The sequence below is a fragment of the Phalacrocorax carbo genome, chromosome 6 (assembly GCF_963921805.1).
Source record: "Phalacrocorax carbo chromosome 6, bPhaCar2.1, whole genome shotgun sequence".
NCBI classification, from domain to species: Eukaryota; Metazoa; Chordata; class Aves; order Suliformes; family Phalacrocoracidae; genus Phalacrocorax; species Phalacrocorax carbo.
Window position 1 is genome coordinate 7,698,361 of NC_087518.1, and position 21,262 is coordinate 7,719,622.

The 21,262-nt window shown below is 47.6% G+C and overlaps 2 protein-coding genes across 10 annotated transcripts in view; one reads left to right on the forward strand and one right to left on the reverse strand.

The window, feature by feature from the left end:
* The window catches only part of LRIG1 (leucine rich repeats and immunoglobulin like domains 1), a 94,497-nt gene extending 80,582 nt beyond the window's left edge, over positions 1-13,915 (forward strand). The window contains exons 11-19 of one of the 2 annotated variants that reach the window (XM_064453514.1): positions 788-859; positions 3,115-3,278; positions 5,096-5,416; positions 6,067-6,348; positions 6,913-7,332; positions 8,639-8,761; positions 9,355-9,519; positions 10,618-10,926; positions 11,126-13,915. In XM_064453514.1, the coding sequence (XP_064309584.1) occupies positions 788-859; positions 3,115-3,278; positions 5,096-5,416; positions 6,067-6,348; positions 6,913-7,332; positions 8,639-8,761; positions 9,355-9,519; positions 10,618-10,926; positions 11,126-11,358 (2,089 nt within the window). In that variant the 3' untranslated portion in view covers positions 11,359-13,915. The remainder of the gene's footprint in view (positions 1-787; positions 860-3,114; positions 3,279-5,095; positions 5,417-6,066; positions 6,349-6,912; positions 7,333-8,638; positions 8,762-9,354; positions 9,520-10,617; positions 10,927-11,125) is intronic. The other variant, XM_064453515.1, reaches the window with a different exon arrangement.
* Positions 11,397-21,262, reverse strand: part of SLC25A26 (solute carrier family 25 member 26) — a 94,913-nt gene continuing 85,047 nt past the window's right edge. For 5 of the 8 annotated variants that reach the window (XM_064453524.1, XM_064453518.1, XM_064453522.1 and 2 more), the window contains one exon: positions 11,397-17,161. In XM_064453524.1, coding sequence (XP_064309594.1) covers positions 16,911-17,161 — 251 coding nt within the window. In that variant the 3' untranslated portion in view covers positions 11,397-16,910. The remainder of the gene's footprint in view (positions 17,162-21,262) is intronic. The other 3 variants (XM_064453520.1, XM_064453523.1, XM_064453517.1) reach the window with 1 other exon arrangement.

The window sequence follows — 21,262 nt, forward strand, 5'->3', positions numbered from 1 at the left end:
GATTCATGAATAACTTCCTTTCTGAATTAAGACAAGTTGAAGTATATGCGATTTTGCTCTAGATGTTTTAGTGGCTGTTGATAGTATGAAATGTTACAACCGTTGGGAGCATACAGAATGGTTAGGGCTGCCTGACTAGGGGTACGTTCCCAGGTAAAGGTTCCCTTATGAATGCTCTACTGAGATTTTCCTCTGCAAGCAGTCCTTGTCTGTCCTACGCTTCCCTTAGTAAACTTAAGCCCTAAATCTGACACTGTCCTTTTTCAGAGGACAAGTGGATTTTTTAATTAGCAAGAATTGTGAGGGAAGCTTTTAAGAATACCTTCTTTTGGAAACATTGCAGTGTTTTTCAAACAAAATAATATCCTCTCAAAGTCACTTTCAAATAACTTCTCAGTTGTCGTTTAGTGCAAGTATTTGCTTTCTTTATGTTTGCTAAAGGTCTAGCCTGGGATACAACATTCCTGACTATCTTTGGTTATGGAGGGGGCCGAGGAATTTCTGAGCTATGGATGATGGAGGTAGCTGACACTGGGGAAGTGTAGTGAGAAGATGGAGTATGAAATGACTTAGTGGTTTATTCCCATAGTGTTTTTGGTTGACTGTTGTTTGGCAATACTTATTCAAGTGTTTTGTGGAAAACCATTTCTATGAGCTGTGAGTGCGTGTGGCCTTAACAAGGAGCTACCAAACCACTGGCCGCTGGAGTCGTTGCTTAAATATGGAGAGACTTTGTCACAGCTGTAGCATCCCTTTTGTTCACGTTGCTTTTGGTTGTGTTCTGCAGGAACCTTGGGGATAACGCCATCCGCTCAATTCAAGCAGACGCTTTTGCTAAGATGAAGAGCCTGCGGCAGCTGTAAGTAATTGGACCGTACACGCCACTAAGGAAGCGGGGATCCTTCTTGTCCTGGACGTGAGAAGCAGCACGTTGTGTCCGATGGGGTGTTATTCGCATTACCACTCATTTATTTCCTCCTCCCCTCTGTCCTCTGCAGGATATTTTTACACATGAGTAGATGTCACGGGAACATCTTGAATTTAATAGTGAGTGAAATTAGATCATCGGAACAGGTTCTTCCAGCAGGTTCGCATCTGTGCAATTATTCATCTCCGCTCAGGAAGTCCAGCCCTGGTCCTGTTAGCCATCTCTCCTCATGCTGCCACTGATTTAGTTCCCAGCGGCCCATCTGCTCCTTTGCTGTACCTCTGTTTAGGGTTCGCATGCAGCACTGACATTTTAGTGATAAGCACCATTTGAACTGGATCCGCTTGTCATCCAGCGTCCTGGTGTAAAAATACAGATGTGTTATCAGAGCTGCTGCTTGTGCTCCAGGACGGGGCTCTGCACTGTTATCAGACACTGTTTCCAGCCTTGCCTGGTTTCCTTTTCTCTTCTTTTCCATAAATATTTAATCCACTGTCAGTGCATTGCTACACTCTGGAGTAGTGCAATGTTTGTGGAACAAGAATTCACTTATTTGGTATTCGGGCAGGTTCAGACTCTTCTTCCTGACGTTGGAAATGGGAATCGGATGGTCGCTGTTAGCAGTGACTTGCGATACCAGTGAATAAGACAAATGTTGCATGTCCGTTGTTTGTTTAACCACCTTATCTGTCACAATGGCTCTTGAAACAACATTGAGGTGAAAGATTGATCTTATTAGAGAATAACTTGAGGGATCCCAGATATTGTGAAAGAACCTTTATCCCATGGAGAAGGTGGCTTTCGGGTAGGGGATATATACATGCCAAATGCATTGTACTGAAGTCTTAAATACTAAGGGTCTCTCTGACCTGTCCCAGCAAGGCAGTGGTGTTTACACCATCACATGTATTAGGGGTTGCACATCTTTCTAGGACAGCAAAGTGGACAACTTTGGAAAATCAGATCCCCATGTTCCCTCAATCCCTGCCTTTTCAGTCCATTTCTTTCTTTCTCCCTTTCCTGGTTAGTTTCGGACTTCAGGATATCCCAAGGTTATCAGGTAGAAAAATGGGAGGAGATTCACAACTTCTTACAACACAGTGCTGGAGGTGGGATTCTGCTGTGCTCTTGATATCGTGCTCTTGCACAACTTGCAGTATTGCAGGACAGGACTTCTCTGTCCAGGGCCGTTTTCCCAGTGTCTGAGGCATCCTCATGTCCTATTCAAGGGATTAGACTGGGTTTTCCTAGGATCTTGGACCAAACCAGACCAAAGTCTGAATTCCCTGGTGGTGTAAACTTGCAGTTCTTCACTGGCCTCAGAGCTAAGCCGAGCCACAGTTTGGCCCAGAATATTTAAAAAAAAAAAATAAAAAATCCTGAGGCTCCCCTTGTATTTGCCCCTTTTTCACAGCTCTTCTTAACAGAAGGTGCTAAGTTACTCTTAGGATGTTGAGAAACGTTTGTGTGTTTCGCTTTCCAAACTAGCGTATTGGGTTTACACAAATGTCTTTGGTCATTTTTCTTCCACTGCTTCTGTTAATTAGTGAAAACAGCAGCAGCTGCACCTCTTATCCCTGGTGATGCTGGTGTGCGAACAGGTACAGAAGGCAGGTGGAGGCCTCTCCACTTACTCCTGTGGTGTTGGCTGCTGAGGGAACTAAAGGTCTTACAGCAGGAACTTGGCATCCTCTCACTGTTCAGTAATTAAGTCTTGAATTCAGTCCCCACCAAAGATGCTCAAACCACAGAGGCAGAGAAGGAGCATGGGTGGTAATTAGATATGAGGAATGGGAGTGGGATGGGCTCTACTGTTGACTTGTGCCTCCCGCTGTGTGGCTCCTGTGCCGATGACCTGCCTGAGTTCCTCTCACTTAAGCCGGGGGTGGCATTGCTCGACTGTTCCTGGGGATCACTCTGGAAGCTGGCTAATAAATACAGGGCGCTAGGAAGTGTCAGTGGAGCACAGGAGTGGGTCGTTCTATGTGGAGATGAAATGCTGTTTAAACGTGTCATGTATTTAACATCTTTAGTGCCTCGGGAACAACCCTGCAGTCCTTTTTTTCCTTCCACCCATGCTGGGGGGGAAGGGAGGAATGTGTCTGACATGAAAGGGCTGTGAGCTTTCCAGCCTTCTCTCCTTGTGGGACTCACAGCAGGCTCGTGTTGGTTTTGTTTCCCTGCAGCCACATAAACAGTGACAGCTTCCTCTGCGATTGCCAGCTGAAATGGTTGCCCCAGTGGTTAGTGGAGAAGGAGCTACAATCCTTTGTGGTGGCCACCTGCGCCCATCCTGAGTCACTAAAAAGCAAGAGCATTTTTGCCATCGTGCCAGAAAGTTTTGTGTGTGGTAAGTCTTGCCTGTGTGTTTTGAGGTTGTATGAAGGGTAGGACTCACTTGGAAAACATTTTCTTTCACTACTAACATGTCATTACGAGAGGGTTTCTGTTTTGTTTTGTTATTCAGTGGGATCAAAGGAAGGCCAAGCCTGCATTTAAAAAATTTGTCATTGGCTACAATTTATTTCCCACCAAAACCACACAGCGCGTTGCTTGCATCTAGTGTATTCCTTTTAGGGCTCCCTGAGTATTAAATCAAAAGGGACTAATGCTTGTTCCAGTTCCAAATGGGGCTGCAGAGATACTTTCCCAGTCCCCTCGGTTTGATATTACCAAGACTGCAGCTATAACTTTTTTCACTCTGCAGCGTTCTGAGCTGCTTCTGTGGCTTTGTGTTCTTTGCTTACCTTTTCTCGCTCTTGTAAATAACAAAGGGTTTAAAAAAAAAAAAAAAGCAGAGGACAATCTCTCCATCACAGCTCCTTTTTTGGGGCCAGTAAGGCATTACACATGAACTAACCGATGGATAACATTTGTATTATCTTTTTTTTTTTCCTCCCACGGTTGTTTTTTCTTCTAAATGGCACCTACTGCTGTTCTCCCACCCAAACACTGCAGCTGACTGCGCGCCTGAGCTGTGGTTGCAAAGCAGCACACACAAACACCATCTACCTTTTTCGTAAAGAAATGTAGATCGTCAGGGGAGACCAAAGTGATGCTGCTCATGCATACAGCTTTTGAGCAAAATAAAGGCCTGGTTTGGTGAGCCAAACCCTGTGCTGTGCAGTCAACCAGTGTGCATCCTGGGTGGAGCTGCACATGGCTGTTAGATGAAGGAAAAATGAGGTTTTGAGAACACTAAGTTGAATGCATGACTTGCATTGAACACTGAGAAAAAGCTTTGTTCCAGCTGCTGTCCTGTGTCCCTCTCGATCCCAGAGTGGTTGGGCTCTGCCTAGGTGGCCTCTGAGCGAGTCTGGGAGGCTTGCTGTGTTCATCTGGAAGAGGAGAATTGTGAAGGCTCCATCCCCACAGCAACATCACAAAGCGAAGACAGCTTGGCTTCTCCGGTGCCTGCCAAGTCCTCCAGGCACTAGTACTCCTGGTTCCAGAGGCCTGGCTGTTTAATTAAACCTTAGTCAAATATTAAATTACACCATTTGTAGAAATCTAATAAATGAATCTGCTTGGAACCTTGCTAAAACCAACAGTCTTCAGGGCAGAGAGAGAGAGTGTGCAAAGCTTTCCACCCCAGATGGGTGACAGGCAAATACAGCTGCTTCTGCTTTGACAGTGCATGCTGCAGTCGCCTTGCTCATGAGCTTTTCACCCCTAGAGGCGGCATATACAGCCCTTTAAGTGTCCTCCTGCTCTCCCCTCCTGCGCCACGCTAATGCAGGCCTGGAGGTGAAGCTTTAAGTTCAGTATTGCTCTTCATGCATGGGTCGTACAAGGAAAGATAGTTCCTTCAGATCATAGTAGCTTTCTGACGTTCAGCTACATTGGTGAAGGGAGCTAGGCACCTTGTAGGTGTGCAGTCACTAAGGGACCATCTGAGTCCACTGATCACAGGACAAACCAGAGGAATGAGAGTCCTAGCTTAGACCAGCCACTCAGTGGAGTTACGTATGGCATGCCTGCACTACAGAGCCCGTCTCGACGGTGGGGTGCTCTGCAAGAGCAAGGTGCTTTCCTAGTGTAGACAGCAGCGGGTGTAAAAGCAAATGTGCAATAATGTCTTACACGCTACTCATTTCTCATTGCGTCTTACTTGCTCCAGTCTTTCCTCATAGTCCAGAACTAACTATGCCTGCTCTTTTCTCCTAGATGATTTCCCCAAGCCACAGATCATTATCCAGCCTGAGACAACAGTGGCTGTCCTCGGGAAGGACATCCGTTTCACTTGCTCAGCCGCCAGCAGTAGCAGCTCCCCCATGATGTTTGCATGGAAGAAAGACAACGAGATGCTGCACAATGCCGAGATCGAGAACTTCGCCCACGTGCGGGCAAAGGATGGCGAGGTGATGGAGTACACCACCATCCTGCACCTCCGGCACGTCACCTTTGCCCATGAAGGGCGTTACCAGTGTATCATCACCAACCACTTTGGCTCTACCTATTCCAACAAGGCCCGACTCACTGTTAATGGTGGGTAGAAAGCTGTTTTCTCATTCCTCTCCATAGCCTGCGCTGGTGCGATTCACTGGGACCCGCTTTTGGCAGGCAGTTACTCCTGAGGGTCTGTCGTGATGGGGAGGAGCTCCTAGCCTCTTTGCACCAGCCGCTCGCATCTCAGCGGATGCTGAGAATTGCCGTGTGAGGAGCACATGCCGGGCTTGGGGTGGCTGTCATCCAGCTGAGCACTTCAGCACGTTCTTAACGGCTTTAGCTGCCTCTCTTTGGCTGTTCTGGTAGTCTTTGCACGATGAAACGGGCAGATGAAAATGAAAATACAAAACGATACAAAGAAGAGGGACTGTAGTGATGGAAGCTCTCTGTAGGAAAGAGAATGGGGTTTGTTTCCAGGTTAATTGCAGAAGGAAATGAGCTTTGATCCCAGCTCTAAGAATCTTGAGGGGGGGAGGTCTTGGACACTGCAGAGAGGTATGTGCTGTAGAAAGACAGGGTTAGTCCCCAGCAGTTTAGATGTATCCCGCAGAAGCAGCTTGCCATCCTCTTGCCTATGGGTAATTATCAGATCCATCTCCTGCCTAGGAAGGCAAACAGATAGAACTGCCCAGAAAGTGGTGTTTTCCCCACTGAATCGCTCATCCCTTCTTCTTGTTTCTCTTTATCAGTGTTGCCCTCATTTATCAAAACTCCCCATGACATCACCAGCCGGACGGGGACAACGGCACGGCTGGAGTGTGCAGCGGAAGGACACCCCACCCCACAAATTGCCTGGCAGAAGGACGGGGGCACGGACTTCCCTGCGGCCCGAGAGCGCCGCATGCACGTCATGCCTGACGACGATGTCTTCTTCATTACGGATGTGAAGATAGAAGACATGGGTGTCTACAGCTGCACGGCACAGAACTCGGCGGGGTCTGTGCTTGCAAATGCCACCCTGACTGTACTGGGTAAGATGCGTTAGTTCCCCTGAAAGACCAAGTGGTCGGGAAGTGGGAACTGGAAGGGATTGCTGTTCAAGCTCTTCAGCAGTTGCAGATACAGAGAAGGGACAAAGAGGCAGCACTCTGCATTAGTCTTGTTTCATTCTTTTACGCTGTAGTTAACTAACGAAAAATACCCTGCTAATTAAAAGAAGGAGCCGTGAGTTGCATTTGCTCTTGTGCCAAGGAAGCCCCTCCAACCAGCCTATTTCCTGCCTGGGAAAATTACTTCAAAAGGAAATTGCACTCCACCTCTCTTGCCCTGCGAAATAATTCATGTGTGTCAGCCATTGCCCCTTGTCCTCGGGGGTTTCTTTTTTGGGAAGAGTAACACCAGCTGGTTACGGGAAGGCCTTGGTTGTGGTTGTTAGATCTGTTGCGGTTTGCAGCTGCCGTGCTCCTGGGCTCATGGCTGTAGTGCATTGCTGTATGTTTTATCTGCAGGAACATCAGTTAACGTTCAATACTGCTAAAGGAAATCTGCTGTTACACTGTCCCCAAGAGTTAATTTCTGTGTTTATTCTCCTGCAGAGACGCCATCTTTGATTCATCCACTGGAAGACCACGTAGTGTCTGTAGGTGAGACGGTGGCTCTTCAGTGCAAAGCCACGGGGAGCCCACCGCCCCGCATTACCTGGCTGAAAGGTGACCAGCCCCTCATCGCGACAGAAAGGCATCACTTCACCTCCGGCAACCAGCTGCTGATCGTTAGGAACGTTGTCTTGGAGGATGCTGGGAAATACACCTGTGAAATGTCCAACACCCTGGGGACAGAGCGTGCGCACAGCCATGTCAGCATCTTACAGTCTCTTGGCTGTAGGAAGGACCGAACCACCGTGGGGATCATCACCATTGCCGTGGTGTGTAGCATCGTGCTGACTTCTTTGGTCTGGGTCTGCATCATCTACCAAACCAGGAAGAAGAGTGAAGAATACAGCGTCACCAACACAGGTAGCTCTAGTCTACTGCTAAGGCCTTCTCTCACCTTTTGCACTGCCAGCCTGCCCACTGAGGCTGAATCGGCATCTCAGGTAGCCACACAATCACACTGGAAAAGCAGTTGGCTAATCGCAGTGGTTCTCTTGGCTCACAAAGCTGGAACCAGCTTTCCCTCGCTCTTGAAGCACGTTGAGAGCTGCATCTCCCCCCTTGGCTGGCTCTTCAGAAAGGTCTTTTCCACTTGGCAGTACTTTCCCCCGTTGCTTTGTTACTTTGATTTTTCCATGACCATAAATGATAACTCTTGAGCAGTCTGGGTTATGTCCACGATGCTGGGAACCTGTCTTACTTCTTAGGAATCTGTATTTCAGACTGTATTGAAAGCATAGAAAAATTAGACTTTGAAGCTGGAATCCCTTTTTCCACGTTGCCTGTCAGAGCTGTTGTAGCTCTGCTGCCGAGGGGCATCCCTCACCTTTTAGGGGAAGATGCAGTGTTCATTGCTTCCTCTGGATCTTCAAAGGGTATAATTTGGTGCTGCAATAAGTGTTGCAGTGAGAATGAACTCTTCTGCACTCACTGTTATACAGCCTCTGAACCCAAGTATGGAAGAACCATCCTAAGGCTTGCTGCCCTGCAGGGATTTGCAGCCTTCCTATATTAGCCTTAGCTTTAGATAGAGCACAACATAGGGTTTTAAAGACACGGGCTAAGCAGGAAGTAAGTCTTGGATACCACATGACCAGTGTGATGTGTAAGTGGGGTTTTTCTCCCCCTTGCTTCCATTCCTGAAATCTTAGGGCTTCATGCCTAGCACAATTGAGTTTGTTTGTGTGATGGGGGAAACTGAAATAGTCTGATCTATAATGGAGAAAGCCAAGGATAGCTATGAGGCTTAGACTTACTTGCCTGCTTAAGTGAATTGAATACCCTGTTCTCCAGAAGTCGTCTACTCATGATTTTGGCAGACAGAGGACGTGATTCAAAACAAGATCCCTGAATTTCGTGGGGAAAAGGAAGGATTTACTTGTTCTGAAGAGACAGTTCCACCTCCATCTACCTTGTACTGACCATGCCAAATGCAAACACCCAAAATGGTTTTATTGGTGCTGTATCTCACAGCTTTAAGCTTTGAAAAGATCAGGCTTCTGAGGAGAATGAAGTGTTTAGGCAGTTCAGTTTCCATGGCATCTGCAGAAAATACCAGTTACCGATGTGGTCCCAAATCCCTCTTGAAAATGTGATTTTACGTGCCTTTGAAAACAGAAGCCTGTATATCCTGCTAGGAACTGACATTTCTCTGCTCCCGTTGCTCTAGATGAGACTATTGTGCCTCCTGACGTGCCAAGCTACTTGTCTTCACAAGGGACTCTTTCTGACCGGCAGGAAGCGGTCGTCCGAGTAGATAACCAACAGCCCAACGGGCACATAGACAGCAACGGTGAGAACCAACCGGTTTAATTATTTTTTCTGTAATCCTGTATCTGAACTTGATATGAGGAGGTAGAAATCACAGTACAAAGTACTTCTGTGCTTGTTACAAGTTATCTGAAAGATCTTCATAATGTAATTCTCTAGCTACTGCATTTATGCAGAACAGGGATCTGTCTTTCACTTCACTGAGCTCTCCTCTCCCGGTAATAACAGCGTTCATACCAGCAGACTGCTTCACAGACTGCTCAGTCAGGCCCTCAGGACTATTTTTTTGCTAATTTTGGATTAGTTCTTTGGCACCAGAGTTACGCGTAGTTAAGCTCTACTAGAAAATACATTAGCATTGCCTGTCCCTGCCTTCAGGCTTAGAAATTAAATGCTGGCATTTTACAGTATTTAAACACAGCACATTAGGAAGGTAAAGGTAAGCGTTCTGAACTAAGATTCTCCTGAGATTGTACAGCATTTATTCTGTTAAACATTAGCTTAAAATTATCTATTATCTCCGTTGCTATTTTTTCTCCCTTTCGCAGCTTTTATGGTAGAAATGAGACTAACAAGTCATTTAACTGAGAGCAGATGGTTGTAATCTTTAGCCAGATGGTTCGTTTGTTACAGGTATGTGTCAGACCGATGCTGGAAGGTGTCCAGATGTTGAAGCTCCCGCTGTAGGTTGTAGACAGCCAAAGCTGTGTATCGGCTATAATAAAGACACTTGGAAAACTGAAGACATGGCTGATGGAATGCTTGTTCCAGATAAGACAGGTACAAAACCCATTAATCTGGAAAGGTATTTCGTGTTTGTACAGATCCGAAAGCCCTCCAAGTCAGACAGCATTAAGACAAGAAATTGTTACCTTTAGTGAGGAAAAAAAAAAAGCCCAGAATGATTCTCAGGTGTGAGCACAGTAAATTTACTTTCTCCTGCTTGCTTTGATCCTCTATCAAGCTTGGATAGTTGGAATTCAAGGAACCGTCAGGAAGAGGCAGACTAAAGCTCACGACAGCCATTGCTTGCAGCTGGCTGATCGGCATTTTGATTTGAGCTGTTCCTAAAACATGAGAGCGCTTCAAGCTGAAGGTGTTAAAATTTTTCATGCCCTTTAAAGGGGCTGTCAACTTCAAAGCTCAGCTTTTTTTTATCATTTTCAAAATTTAAAAGGTTGTTTTGGGCACTACACCTGCCTCAGCTCTTTGCCAGTTTCTTGGGTGTTACACTCATACTTTTCTATTTTTAGAGTGCATTTTCTGTTCTCGTGCTGTATTGTAACATCCACTGAAACAGAGCCAGTGAAACAAATTTTCTCTCCAGGAGAAACCGTGAAGTTTAATAATGGAAAGTTGTTGAGTGCACTAAGGAAATTAACTTTCAACATTCAGAAACTCCTGCCCGCTTGCTTCTTTGAATTCTGCTCATCTGTTATTATCGCTGACAGTAATAACATATCTTGAGATAACAGTATGAGTTGACAGTGATCCCTGTAAAGCAGCAGCACAAAAAGAAAGGTAACTTGTATTCTAAAGCAGGTACAGGAAAGTTCCACTTCCTATTTCTACCCTGACTAGAAAGTCTGGAAAAGGAGATAAATGCACAGTTTATTTAAAAAAAAAAAACCAAACCAAAACAAAGTACTAAAGCTGTTAATTTAGTGACAGCTACCGAGGTCTGAAAAACACAGGTATTTCCTAGTCCTGTACAAACCCGAGAAATGTCCATATTATTTAGGGAGAGAGATTCCCACACTGCCGAGGGCAGATGAACTAAACAGCTGCCTTTTCCTTCTGCGAGTTGTGCGCTTCAGTGCTGACAGCCTCCAGCCGGTTAATCTTCCTTCGTTGCCCTTTTTCCTTCTTCCCTTAAAGGCTACGGCCTGCCAGTTGTGTGCACGGACTGCAGCGGCAGCACGGACAGCATGAACATCCACATTTACCCCAAGGAGTCGGAGTACTACTCTGAGGCCCTTAAGACTATGGATAATACCTACCCGAACGCACTGAGCAGCAAGGAACGAAACAGGAAGAGGGGTGCAGGCACCAGCCTTCTTCATCCTCAGCCGTGCAACGGGATTGCCAGCAGCAAGAGGACGGAAACAGACGGGACCCTCTACCCCAGCAACCATGACAGAATAAGACCTGTGAGCACAACCAGCCTGCTGCTTGCAGACAAACACGGTACGCGCTTCCTTGGGGATGTCTTTTTTGCCCCAGATGTAGTACAGTACAGTCTGCGCTATGTCAGAGCCCCGTTTTTCTCCCATCAAGCTTTTCTAACCGTCTCAAGGGCATGCATGATAGTGGCAGGGTTGGTTTGATGAGGAGCGCTGGCAGGCTGAGCGTCAGCTAATCGCACCGGTTCTTTGGTTTCTTGCAGGCTCTTTGCAAGCAGCGGCAAAGCCTTCAGAGCTTAACAACCTTAATTTGGTGAGAGCTTCACCGGCAGGAGGGTCGTTAAAGCAACTGAACGTGCTGCCTGAAATTTCCCCAACGCTACTGGATTTGCAGAGCGAAGCAGAAGTGAAACAAGCTCTCCTGTCCAATGGCTACGCGCCCAAGCCGTGCGACTCCGTTTGCGAGTCGAAGCCACCAAGCAGATCGCTGGACTGAAAGGACAGACTGCCATGTGCAAATTAACAAACACACTATTATTTTTTTTAATTTTTTTTTGCACAGAGTATATAGGCTACTTAATTCTACCTCAAATCTTGAACTGGTGACCTGTCAAAGGCAAACAACTGAGGTATGAGAAACAAGCTTGTATGGGGAACAAACTCCTGTTCGAGCGTCATCTGTTTGTACATAGTTTAAAACTTCCCTGAGAAGTATGAAGCGCTGAAAAGTTGACTTGCATATGAAGCACATAAATGCAAGGGATTATTGTGTAAAGAGAAAAGTATTTGATACAGTTGTACATAAGAGTTTTCATATATAAATATATATATAAAAATATATATATATCTTTTACAGAGGCTATTTTAATCTTTAGTGCATGGAAAACTGAGTGAAATTTTACAATTTTGGCAATATTGTTTTCAGTATCAGGTTGCTGTTAAACTTTGTGAGAGAAATAATTCTGGTGCCTTAAATGCATAAGCAGAACTTTTAAAAAGCCAGACTGTTCCAAAGGGATTGTCCTCTTTTCAACGGAAGTTCCTTTAAATCAAGTATCAATTGGGTTACTTAGCACAAAGTTCCTTCCCCTTTGAAATTTATTGCACTTAACACATTTAACCAGAGATCTTCAACTGTTTCAAATGAAGTTTATAGGAAAGAAACCATGCGGTGAGAAATTACGTAGCAACCTGATTTTTCTTCCTGTTGGTGGAAGAACTTAAATTCCATCACTTTTCAAAAACGCATAAAAATTAGGATTTGAACTGTGACTGCGTGACACGTTAGAGCGGACCACACAAGAGGCACTGAATAATTCAGCGACAGCGCAGAGCCCCAAAACACCCAGACAAAAAGGCCGCCATGATTAGTGAGCAGTCATTACCACAGTAAATAATTCCCGCAGTAAACTGCGGGGTGGTCTCATATCGCACCACTCAAAAAGCATCACAGCGGGAGGCGTTACCTGCCCACGTACGCTGTTACGGCACCGATCACCGGCAGAGCTCAGTGCGGGCCTTTCCCCTCGCAAATGGATGCGGCTTTACCTGTAGGAGGTGCACGTAACGATACACAGCCTCACCCTCTTCGGAAGGAATAACCTGTGCCAGTATAATGCATTTTCACACCCAAAATAATACCTCTGTTCTGGAGGGGGTTTGAAACCATAGAGCTGTTTTGCCAACAAAACTTAAAATCACACTCCTAAGCTGACAGCTGTACCGTTAATTCATCTGATACTTCTAACCCTTTTTTTTCCTGCAACACAATATTACGCTTTCCTGTTGAATGCCATTACCCCCATCTGCAGCCGGACTCTATATGAAAATACCCGCTTCAAATGGATTTTGCTGCTTCGTGTAGCAATTCTAGGCTACTCAGAAATGTACTCATTTAGAAGGGAAACCATTTATTTTTGGTTGAAAGTACTCTGTTCAATGGAAATGGCCCGAGTGGTTTTATGTGGTCTTTTAAGTTCATCCATGAATGGGGCGGGGAAAGAAATGCCCACCTTTGTCACTTCTAACTTCACTATGATGCTTTTTATTTATAGAAAGGCTGCTTTCTGTTGGTGTTGGTACCTGTGGATGGAGGACTCCCTTCCAGTTACTTGTCATTCGAGTTCTGCTAACATAAGGTTGCTAACTCTGGTGATGACTACTTTGGGGGAAGGTTTATTAGGGGGTTTTGTTACTTGTATCCTTAGGAGCAGCTCAAATGCCAGTCCCCCTGAAGCCGGGTCTGGTGGAAATCCACCTTTGCTAGTGCTCTGGCTGGAAAGCATCAGAAATAAGGGCAGAGACATTTAATTTTCTGGTCAGATCCATCGCTTGGGGATGTGCCCAAGCGCTACCGCGCCTGCGGGGTTTCAGCGAGCTGTTACGTGCTGCCCTGCAGCGGGACGCGAGGTGCCCGGTCGCTTTGTTACAAGCTGGTCCTCCCCAGCCTCACGGCGAGGAGCCGCCACCTCCGCAGGGGAAGGGCCTCTGCTGATGGCGAGGTTCACCCTAGACGAGGCGGCTGAACCTGACCTTGATGAAGCAAGGCATAATTCAGCCAGGTACCTGTCTGTATCAGTTCCTGACTATTGACACGTTTGCACTTTGAGACAGGTGGCTAATTATGTTGAGTGATGTTAGAAAACTATAAACCAAGCGTAATTTTCCCTTAAGGGAAAAGTATGCTTCAGAACCGACTCGCAAGGTGACAACAGTGGAACCGGGGACGGGGGAAGATGGGAATGATTGAATTGACTCATTTTGCTGGCGGAAATGTCATCACCATTGCAGCCACAAAGCATGTTTGCCACATTAACATTTGAAAATAATGTTTCTGAATAAAGTTAACTGCCTAATGTTTTGACTTCCACTAAATATGTGAATTTGCTGCTTCTAAGAGGCAATGTGAAAGAGGAAGTATTACTTTTGTGTACAAAGTTATTTATTTATTAGAAAATTTGGTACAATGTTGTACATTGAAAAACATGTAAGATATTGAAGTGTCTAACAAATGGCATTGAAGTGTCTTTAATAAAGGTTCATTTATAATACTACAGCTGTTTTCTTGAGAGTGAGCTTTTGGGAGTTTCAGTTGAAAATTAAATAAAATTCTAATCCATTGCTATGCTTTTTTCTGTCTCTCTCTGATGCAAACGCAGCCTAACTGCCAAAATACCCGCTCTTGAAATTAGACCCACAACTTTAACATTAGATACTGCAGCTCAGCATGAGACTCTGGCAGCCTGGCTTGTGGATGGGGTGGAATCTGGGGGCTGTGTTGAAAGATGCAATGAAGAACTCTAAGAAACGCATTTCTAATGTATCAGCTTGCTTTAGCATCTGGCATGTGCCCTTATCTTGGCGGGGCAAGCAGAACAGATCGGGGGGGTGCACGTGTGTGTATGTATGAAAAATGGGGCCAGGATAGCACCGGAGTCAGCTGCAGTTGTGAACACCTCCAGCTTTCTCAAACTGAGCCCCACCCTGATGGGAAGTCCAGAGGCAGCTTCAGAGATAAGCTTGGGTTCTTGCTTTAACTAAAAATCTCAATTCGGCTCCTGTATATTTTTTAAAAAAAAAAGTCTATATTTCTCCCTCCACGTTACAACTTTGGGTATAAAGCAGATCTTTTTGAACCTACGCTGATAAATCCCTTAACACACATAGGAGTTAAAGTATTTTAAAATGTTAAAGGCTCTTCCTTTAAGAGGCTGATGCCTGAGATTCAAGTTTTGTTAGTCCACTTACCCCAGTAATGGAATAAAATTGTCAAGTGTCAGTAAGCATGACATAAAATGTCACTAAAACTCACGGCAAACGGGCAGTAGGGGAAAACCCAATGCATTTTTAGGTCTTTCCCCTGTAGCCCCACAACTAAAAGTGCCATTTTCAGCAGGATTAGACAAATCGGTGTGTGCGGAACTTGCCTCGTGCCATTCCCGGCTGACTGAGTCCTTCCTGCAGCGGTCGGGATGTGGCGCCAGTCCAGCAGCACATGGGACGGGGAGGCACGTGGCGGCCGGCTCGCCTCCCACACCCCCCACAGTAGGGGTGCTAAAACAATCTGGGTAGTTGTTTGGGGCCTTTTTTTTTTTGTTAAGAAAAGAAAGCAGTAATGACAAAAACTGATTATACACCTATTAAGCAAAACCCAACAGTTTAGCATTTGGACCCAACGGCTTACAAGGCATGATTATTTTCAGCTCAAGTAATTAAATGCACCAACTGTGGTGCTAACCCTCACATTATGTTTAAAAAGCTTTAATAGAAAATATAAGTTAGCTTTTAAGACACAGTAATAAATCTCCCCTCCCCAAGACCCCTAAAATTGGTTCCACTATATATATAAACTTCATAAAAGAGACAACCTTAAAAGTGGCAGGAAGCACTGCTACACCATGCCACGGAAACTGGCACAATTAACCAGCCATTACAGGACTTGGCTGAAATTCCCCATTTCAATTGAAGGTTATTTTTAAGAATTATGTCTTTTGTTCTTTATGTTTTACTCATTTGCCAATTATTTGCTATGTTTTGGCCTCGAAGAAGTCTTACTACTATGTCATGGGATGACAGTGTAATAAACCATCCAGCCTTGGTAAGCCTGGCCTAGGTTTGTGCCTAGGCAGCAGTCTGTTCTCTGGGCAGGGGCTCAGGCGTTGCGCATGGCCCAGCCTCGTTCACGCGCTGACCTGGTTTGGCATTTGTCCTCCCTCACCCGAGGCTCCCTGCAGCTGGGCGCCTTCCTCCTGAAGAGGACAACCTCAGTGTTAAACCTGAGCACCCCAGAGGCGCACGTACGACGTCAGTCAGCTCTGGTGCACGCCGTGGCTGCACAAGCCGGGCTCTGCCGCCCCTCTCAAGCCTGACCACGGGCACTCACGGTGCATTGCGCCCCGACACCCCATGGGGCCCCTGCGGCAGCCGGCACCCCCCTCCTCACCCCCACGCACAAGTCCACCAGTGAGGGGCCCCTCAGCCTCCCAGCAGCACAGCTGAGCCCGGGGGAAACGTGTGAACCGGCACCACCTGACCCGGCCCCTCTTATCCCAGCGCCCCGGCACAGCCTGAGGAGGGTCTTCGGTGCCTGCTGAAGGCACTCGCTGCCGCAGCTCGGCTCTACCTGCCCCAGCGTCCCCATGCAAATGCCATCCACATCTGAACATTCCCAAGCATGGCTTAGCCAAGTTGCTGCTGTAAACTTGGCCAGTTTCCCCCCTTCTAGACTCTGGTGATAATTTTGAGTAATTCCAATAAGGCCTTTTCACCAAGCTCATCCCTGCACCATTTTGGCCACTACAGCTTCTCCTTCCTAATATGAGACCAAGAGCAGAGGTTCGCTCTGCCTGCCAGCAGTCCCCTGAGAACCCTCAGGATCCATCCATGCAGCGGCAGGACTTGTGCACCCTTCCCTGCCTTGCCTTCCCGGCCGCCCTCCTGGGTTTCAGCATTTCCAGCCTCCTGCTCCTTCAGCTGCTGAGGGAGGAAGACCAAAAGAAGGCAGACCTGCATGTCTTTGCACAAGGCATAGCTGTAAAATAATACAAGCCCATGCTTTTACTGGAGAAATGTGAGTCTAATTAATAAAGCTGCACTGGCTACCACACAGGAATGCTCACTGAGCACCTGTAGGTATAAACAGGAATATAAACTTTCACAAATACGGCTCAAATCAGAAACAAATGCATTATTGTCTTTTACAAAGAGCTCTCCCAACCTGGAATACTTTCAGGGCTGTCAGAGGGCAGCAGGCTGTAACTCTATCAGCCCCTTCCCCAACCAGAAAAACCCTCCCCGTGTTATGAGGCAGGTGCCACTGAATTATGAAAACTCGCTTTATTTCGGCCTCCTGGCTCAGCCCACGATCTGGAGGTTTGCAAAACATTTCCCCTGCAGGAGTTCTAATAACGCCTTTCTCAGCCACCATAATTAGCTATTTACCCCCCAAACATTACTTTTTTGGCACAACTCTCACAATGACCTCACTCACTTTCCATGCAGGAAAATTTCATGTTTGGGAAATTGGATTATTGGAGGATTTACTTTTCTTTAGCAGCGAAAGCGGCGCTCGGCCTGCTGAACAGCTGCTGCGGCACGGCGAAGGGGCGGCAGGAGGAAGGCTGCGTTCGCGGGCCGACTCCTCCTCCAGCTCGGTGGCTTCTCCAGCCCTTCGGCGGCCACCGGCAGGACCGGCCAGGCTGGGTCAGAGCAGCAGCTGGTGAGTCTTCTCGTATGTCCCCAGGAAGATGAAGCCTCCCAGGCTGATGGCTGCCATCCGTGGGACAACACCTGCGAACAAGCTGAAGGCGAACGAAAGGGGATTTCAGAGGATGAGTGGAGAGCGGATGCTGCACGGCTGGCTGCAGGGACTTTGGAAAACAAAGCCAAGAAAAATTCTCTCTTGCTGGTTTCTGAAATCCCACCCCGCTGCTCCCTGAAGGAACCTGTCTGGGCTTCCCTAACAGTACTCCCAAGCCTTGCGATTTTTAACCCCTCTCCCGGCTCCTCAGGTGCAGAAGGAAAGGTGCAGGAGGCTACAGGCCACGTTGCGCAGAGGAGCTCAGACACATCCCCGCGAAGGGCTGCAGATGGATGGGAAGCTCCCATCCTCCACTGCCCCCCCAACCAGCCACGGCAGAGGGGCCCCCTCTCTCTGCCAGGGGCTCTCCTACCACAGCGGCAGCCCTGCTCGCTGCAGCGGCTCATTCCCAAGAACATCCGACGGGGGCCAGCAGGGAGGGAGCAGGAATGGCTGTGTGTTCAGCCGCCACAATTTTTAGGTGCCTGATCTTAATAGTTCTTGGAAGTTAACAGGAATCTCATGCAAAGCCACATCTAAGCTCACAGGTGGTTTAACAACATCAGGATAGGCCAGCGTATCCTCCCAAAGGATTACAGGCTTCCTTCGTTGCAACCAAGGATTAAACATTAGGCTCAAATCTGTTTTGGCATCCCCCCGCTGATCTGTTGCCCGCATGGCAGGAGCCCTTCTCATCACTCTCTGGCTTTTTCCAAACACTGCACGGTCCTCCCTAGGAGCGTGTCCACGGTGGGACAAGGTGTAACTCTGGGTGAGACAGGGCGGCGTGGAAGATGCACGCACCCCCAGGGCTGCTCAGCAGCTCTCTGCTCCCTGCCTGCACCCGGCTACTCACGCTGCGCTGGGGAAGCCTCTGGCTGCAGTAACTCTGGTTTGCCTTGTAATGAGCTTTGCTAAGGAGCCTGGAGCACACAGGCAGATGGAAACATTTTATGGCTTTACTAGACAGCAATTGGGTCTATTACCATAATGACAGCTTTAAAACAGAGTAATTTGTACAAGGCATGTATGGACAGAGCGCTGATAGGGTAAATCCTACGGTGCAGCGTCGCTCTCGAAATGCACACCATCCTTCTCCTGCCAAATTAGGCAGCCCTCATTACAGGAGCAGTGGCAGACATTCATTTACAGAACAGCCCACTCGAGGCACAGCTATTACACGAACAAGGGCAGATAACTGAGTTACCCAGGAGCTGCATCCCTGGCAACCTCTACTACTAACCATCACTTCCAAGAATCCTGGCCCTGCTCCCTCCAGCTTCCCTTCCCCACCTGCCACCCGCGGCCTCTCTACTCCACGCTTCCCCCACGGGTTCACTCCTGCAGGGAGAGCTGAACAGCTCTGGGGCTGCCCCGAATCCAGAGAGCTGAGCTCTGCTGCAGACCTGGTCCAAACGGGGCCCCGCCTGCCCTCATCAGCAGATGAAGTAATTGGGGGTTTGTTTCTGCTGGCCCCATCAGAAACCCCTCTGGTGGGCATAGGGCTGCTGTCTATTTGTGTTTGCTACCTGTCGGTACAGAGTGCATCGGGCACCCCACCAATCCTCTCCCCCTGCCTGGCTTTTCCCTTTTGCTTAAGCAACTCCCCCAGTTACTGTTCAGATCCGGCACGAAGGGCCGGAGGGCTTCACCCCCACCTTCTCATCACCGACAGCTGCCTGTGAGCGACAGGCAAAGACCAAACATAGGCTTTCAGGTACAGACACATTGCGCTCTCCCCAGCCGTGCAAGGAACAGCTCACAAATCCGGGAATCACATTTAAGTCCCAGGGTGAGGCCTGGCTGCAGGTGTTAAACCCGCACCGCGTACCCCCACAACCATCTGCATGCCCTCCGGGGTGCAGCTCTTCGTGTCAGGGTTCCCAGCCCAGCAATACTAGTCCTGCAATTCCAGCAGCAAAGGTGACATTTTTGGGCCACAACTCAGCAACCAAAAGCAAATTCCTTTTCAGTAGAGACTAACAGGTTAACCACCCTTTGGAAAAGGCACTGCAGGGCCTGGGCACAGCACAGAGGGGCCAGCGCTGAAAAAGGTGCTGCGTGCTTGGTCACAAAAAAACCCATTACGCTCCGGACCAAAGAGGTGGCCATGCTGAGAGAAAACACCGCTTTTATCTGACCACAGGTTTGCCCTGAGCTCACTCCTGTGGGCAGCTTGTGTTTTGCAAAGCAGCAAGCCCTGGGCACTGCGGCTCTCTCGCCAGTCACATCGGCGCCAGAGAGCAGTGTGGTTCGCGCCTGCCACGCCATGCCCACTCGGACCAGGAAGCCAGGTGAAAATGGCCAGCTCCATTCCCCATCTACACTCAAGCTGGGACAAGCCATCTCACCAGATTTATCAGTCAAATAACCCTCCTCTTTCTCACCAGCGAGTGGTGAAGCTTCATCCACGGCTTTCAAATGCTACCACCTCCTTCTGTGAAAAGCAGTTGGGCAAGATGTAAACCTGGTTTCATGTGACTTGCTCGTCTACCCTGGTGGCAGGAGCGAAGAGGCACAGAGATCCGCTCACCCCATCCCTATCCTACCTCCTGCTGCAGGCCTGGCTCTCCCCAGACAGAAAGGGATGTGAAATTTCTTGGCATGAAGCAGAGGGATTTACTAGGTGCAGACCAGGAAGCTGAGCCTTGCGCTCTGGTTTTAATAAGGTGGCAATAAGCAATGCGTCTTTCTGCCCTCAGAACTCCTCCTCTTCAACTACGAGATTTATTAGAGGAACCATAAATCATTTCACGTTGCAACTGGCCAAAAAAGCCCGACATTTTTATTGGTTTTGATTAATAGATTTATAATTGGCAGCAGGCATGGCAGCCTCTGCGTTTATTTTTCCCAAGACTTTCTTCCTTTTCCTTGCAGCTGACGCAGCTTGGCCTCCTTTACATGTTACTTTTTCTCCAGATTGCTTATTGTTTTGATTTCAATTGAATTGCGTTCCCTTTGGTCATAGTCCACGGGTACTATCTTTAGGCAGAGTTTAATTTTGGGTTGTTTAGAAAAGGGCACTGATGAAGCACCCTGAAAAGAACACAAACATACATTTGTATTTTCTGCCGTTGGCTGGGGAAAGGGGGAGGTTTCCACAGCCAAATCCATGCCTCTTCACACTCTTCAGAGTTCAACTTCCATCAGGAGCAGACGTGGCCTCACTTCTCCCAGTCCCTTTCAAAACATGCTCTAGAGTCCACCAAGCCACGTAAGACCCAAAACTTATCCAGTGCCACATCACCTCGTCACCTCAAAGAGCAAACCTGAGACAACCCATCTCTGAGCAGTGCCGGGGGGCACAGCTGGACGTCTTCCTGGAACTGGTGTTCAGGAACTTCCTGCAATTTGTTTTGAATTACTTCCCACATGTGCAGAAAGAAGATTGAACTTTTATTAGTTGTGCAAGCAGAGATCAGATGTTAAAACTATCTCCCGCAAAGCTGCAATGTGCATGCTGCTTCGAGCAACAGCTTACAAGTGTTAAAACATCACCCTGAAAGTATCGGCCACATCAAGCGGATTAAACCCCTATGAGAAATTACAATGAAAAGCCCCAAGTAAAGCTTAAAAAACCCCTCCATTTCTCTTGCAGGCCAAGGGCAGGTGGGACAAACCCTACCAAAGGAAGCACAGGCTGAACCTCACGTACTGGAGTTGCTGTTTAAGACATATATTCACTACAAGTGGCCAATAACTGGTACGAGTCATGCACTCAGAGAGGGCAAGGCAGTGTAAATGAAGCAGGTGTCCATAAAAATCAATTATAATTTATAAGCTCGTGATACCTCAAAGTGTTCTAAAAACGCTAGCTGAGGACTTTTTGTTCACAACACCGCTGCAAGGTCTCAGTCTCAGGAATGGGTAAAGCGAGAGAGTTAAGAGACTGGATCAACATCACCCCAGACTTCCCTGACCCGCCAGCAGAAAGCCCAGAACCCATCTACACCCTGGTCACCCGAGGAAAGCAGCCAGAGAGCTGCCCTGCAGCTGCTCAGATTTACTCTTTGCACTCAAGCCTGTCTCAGAAAACTTATATTTTCGCAACAACTGCCAGACTGGAGAAATCCAAGCTGGCATGTGCTCAAGCCCAGACCTG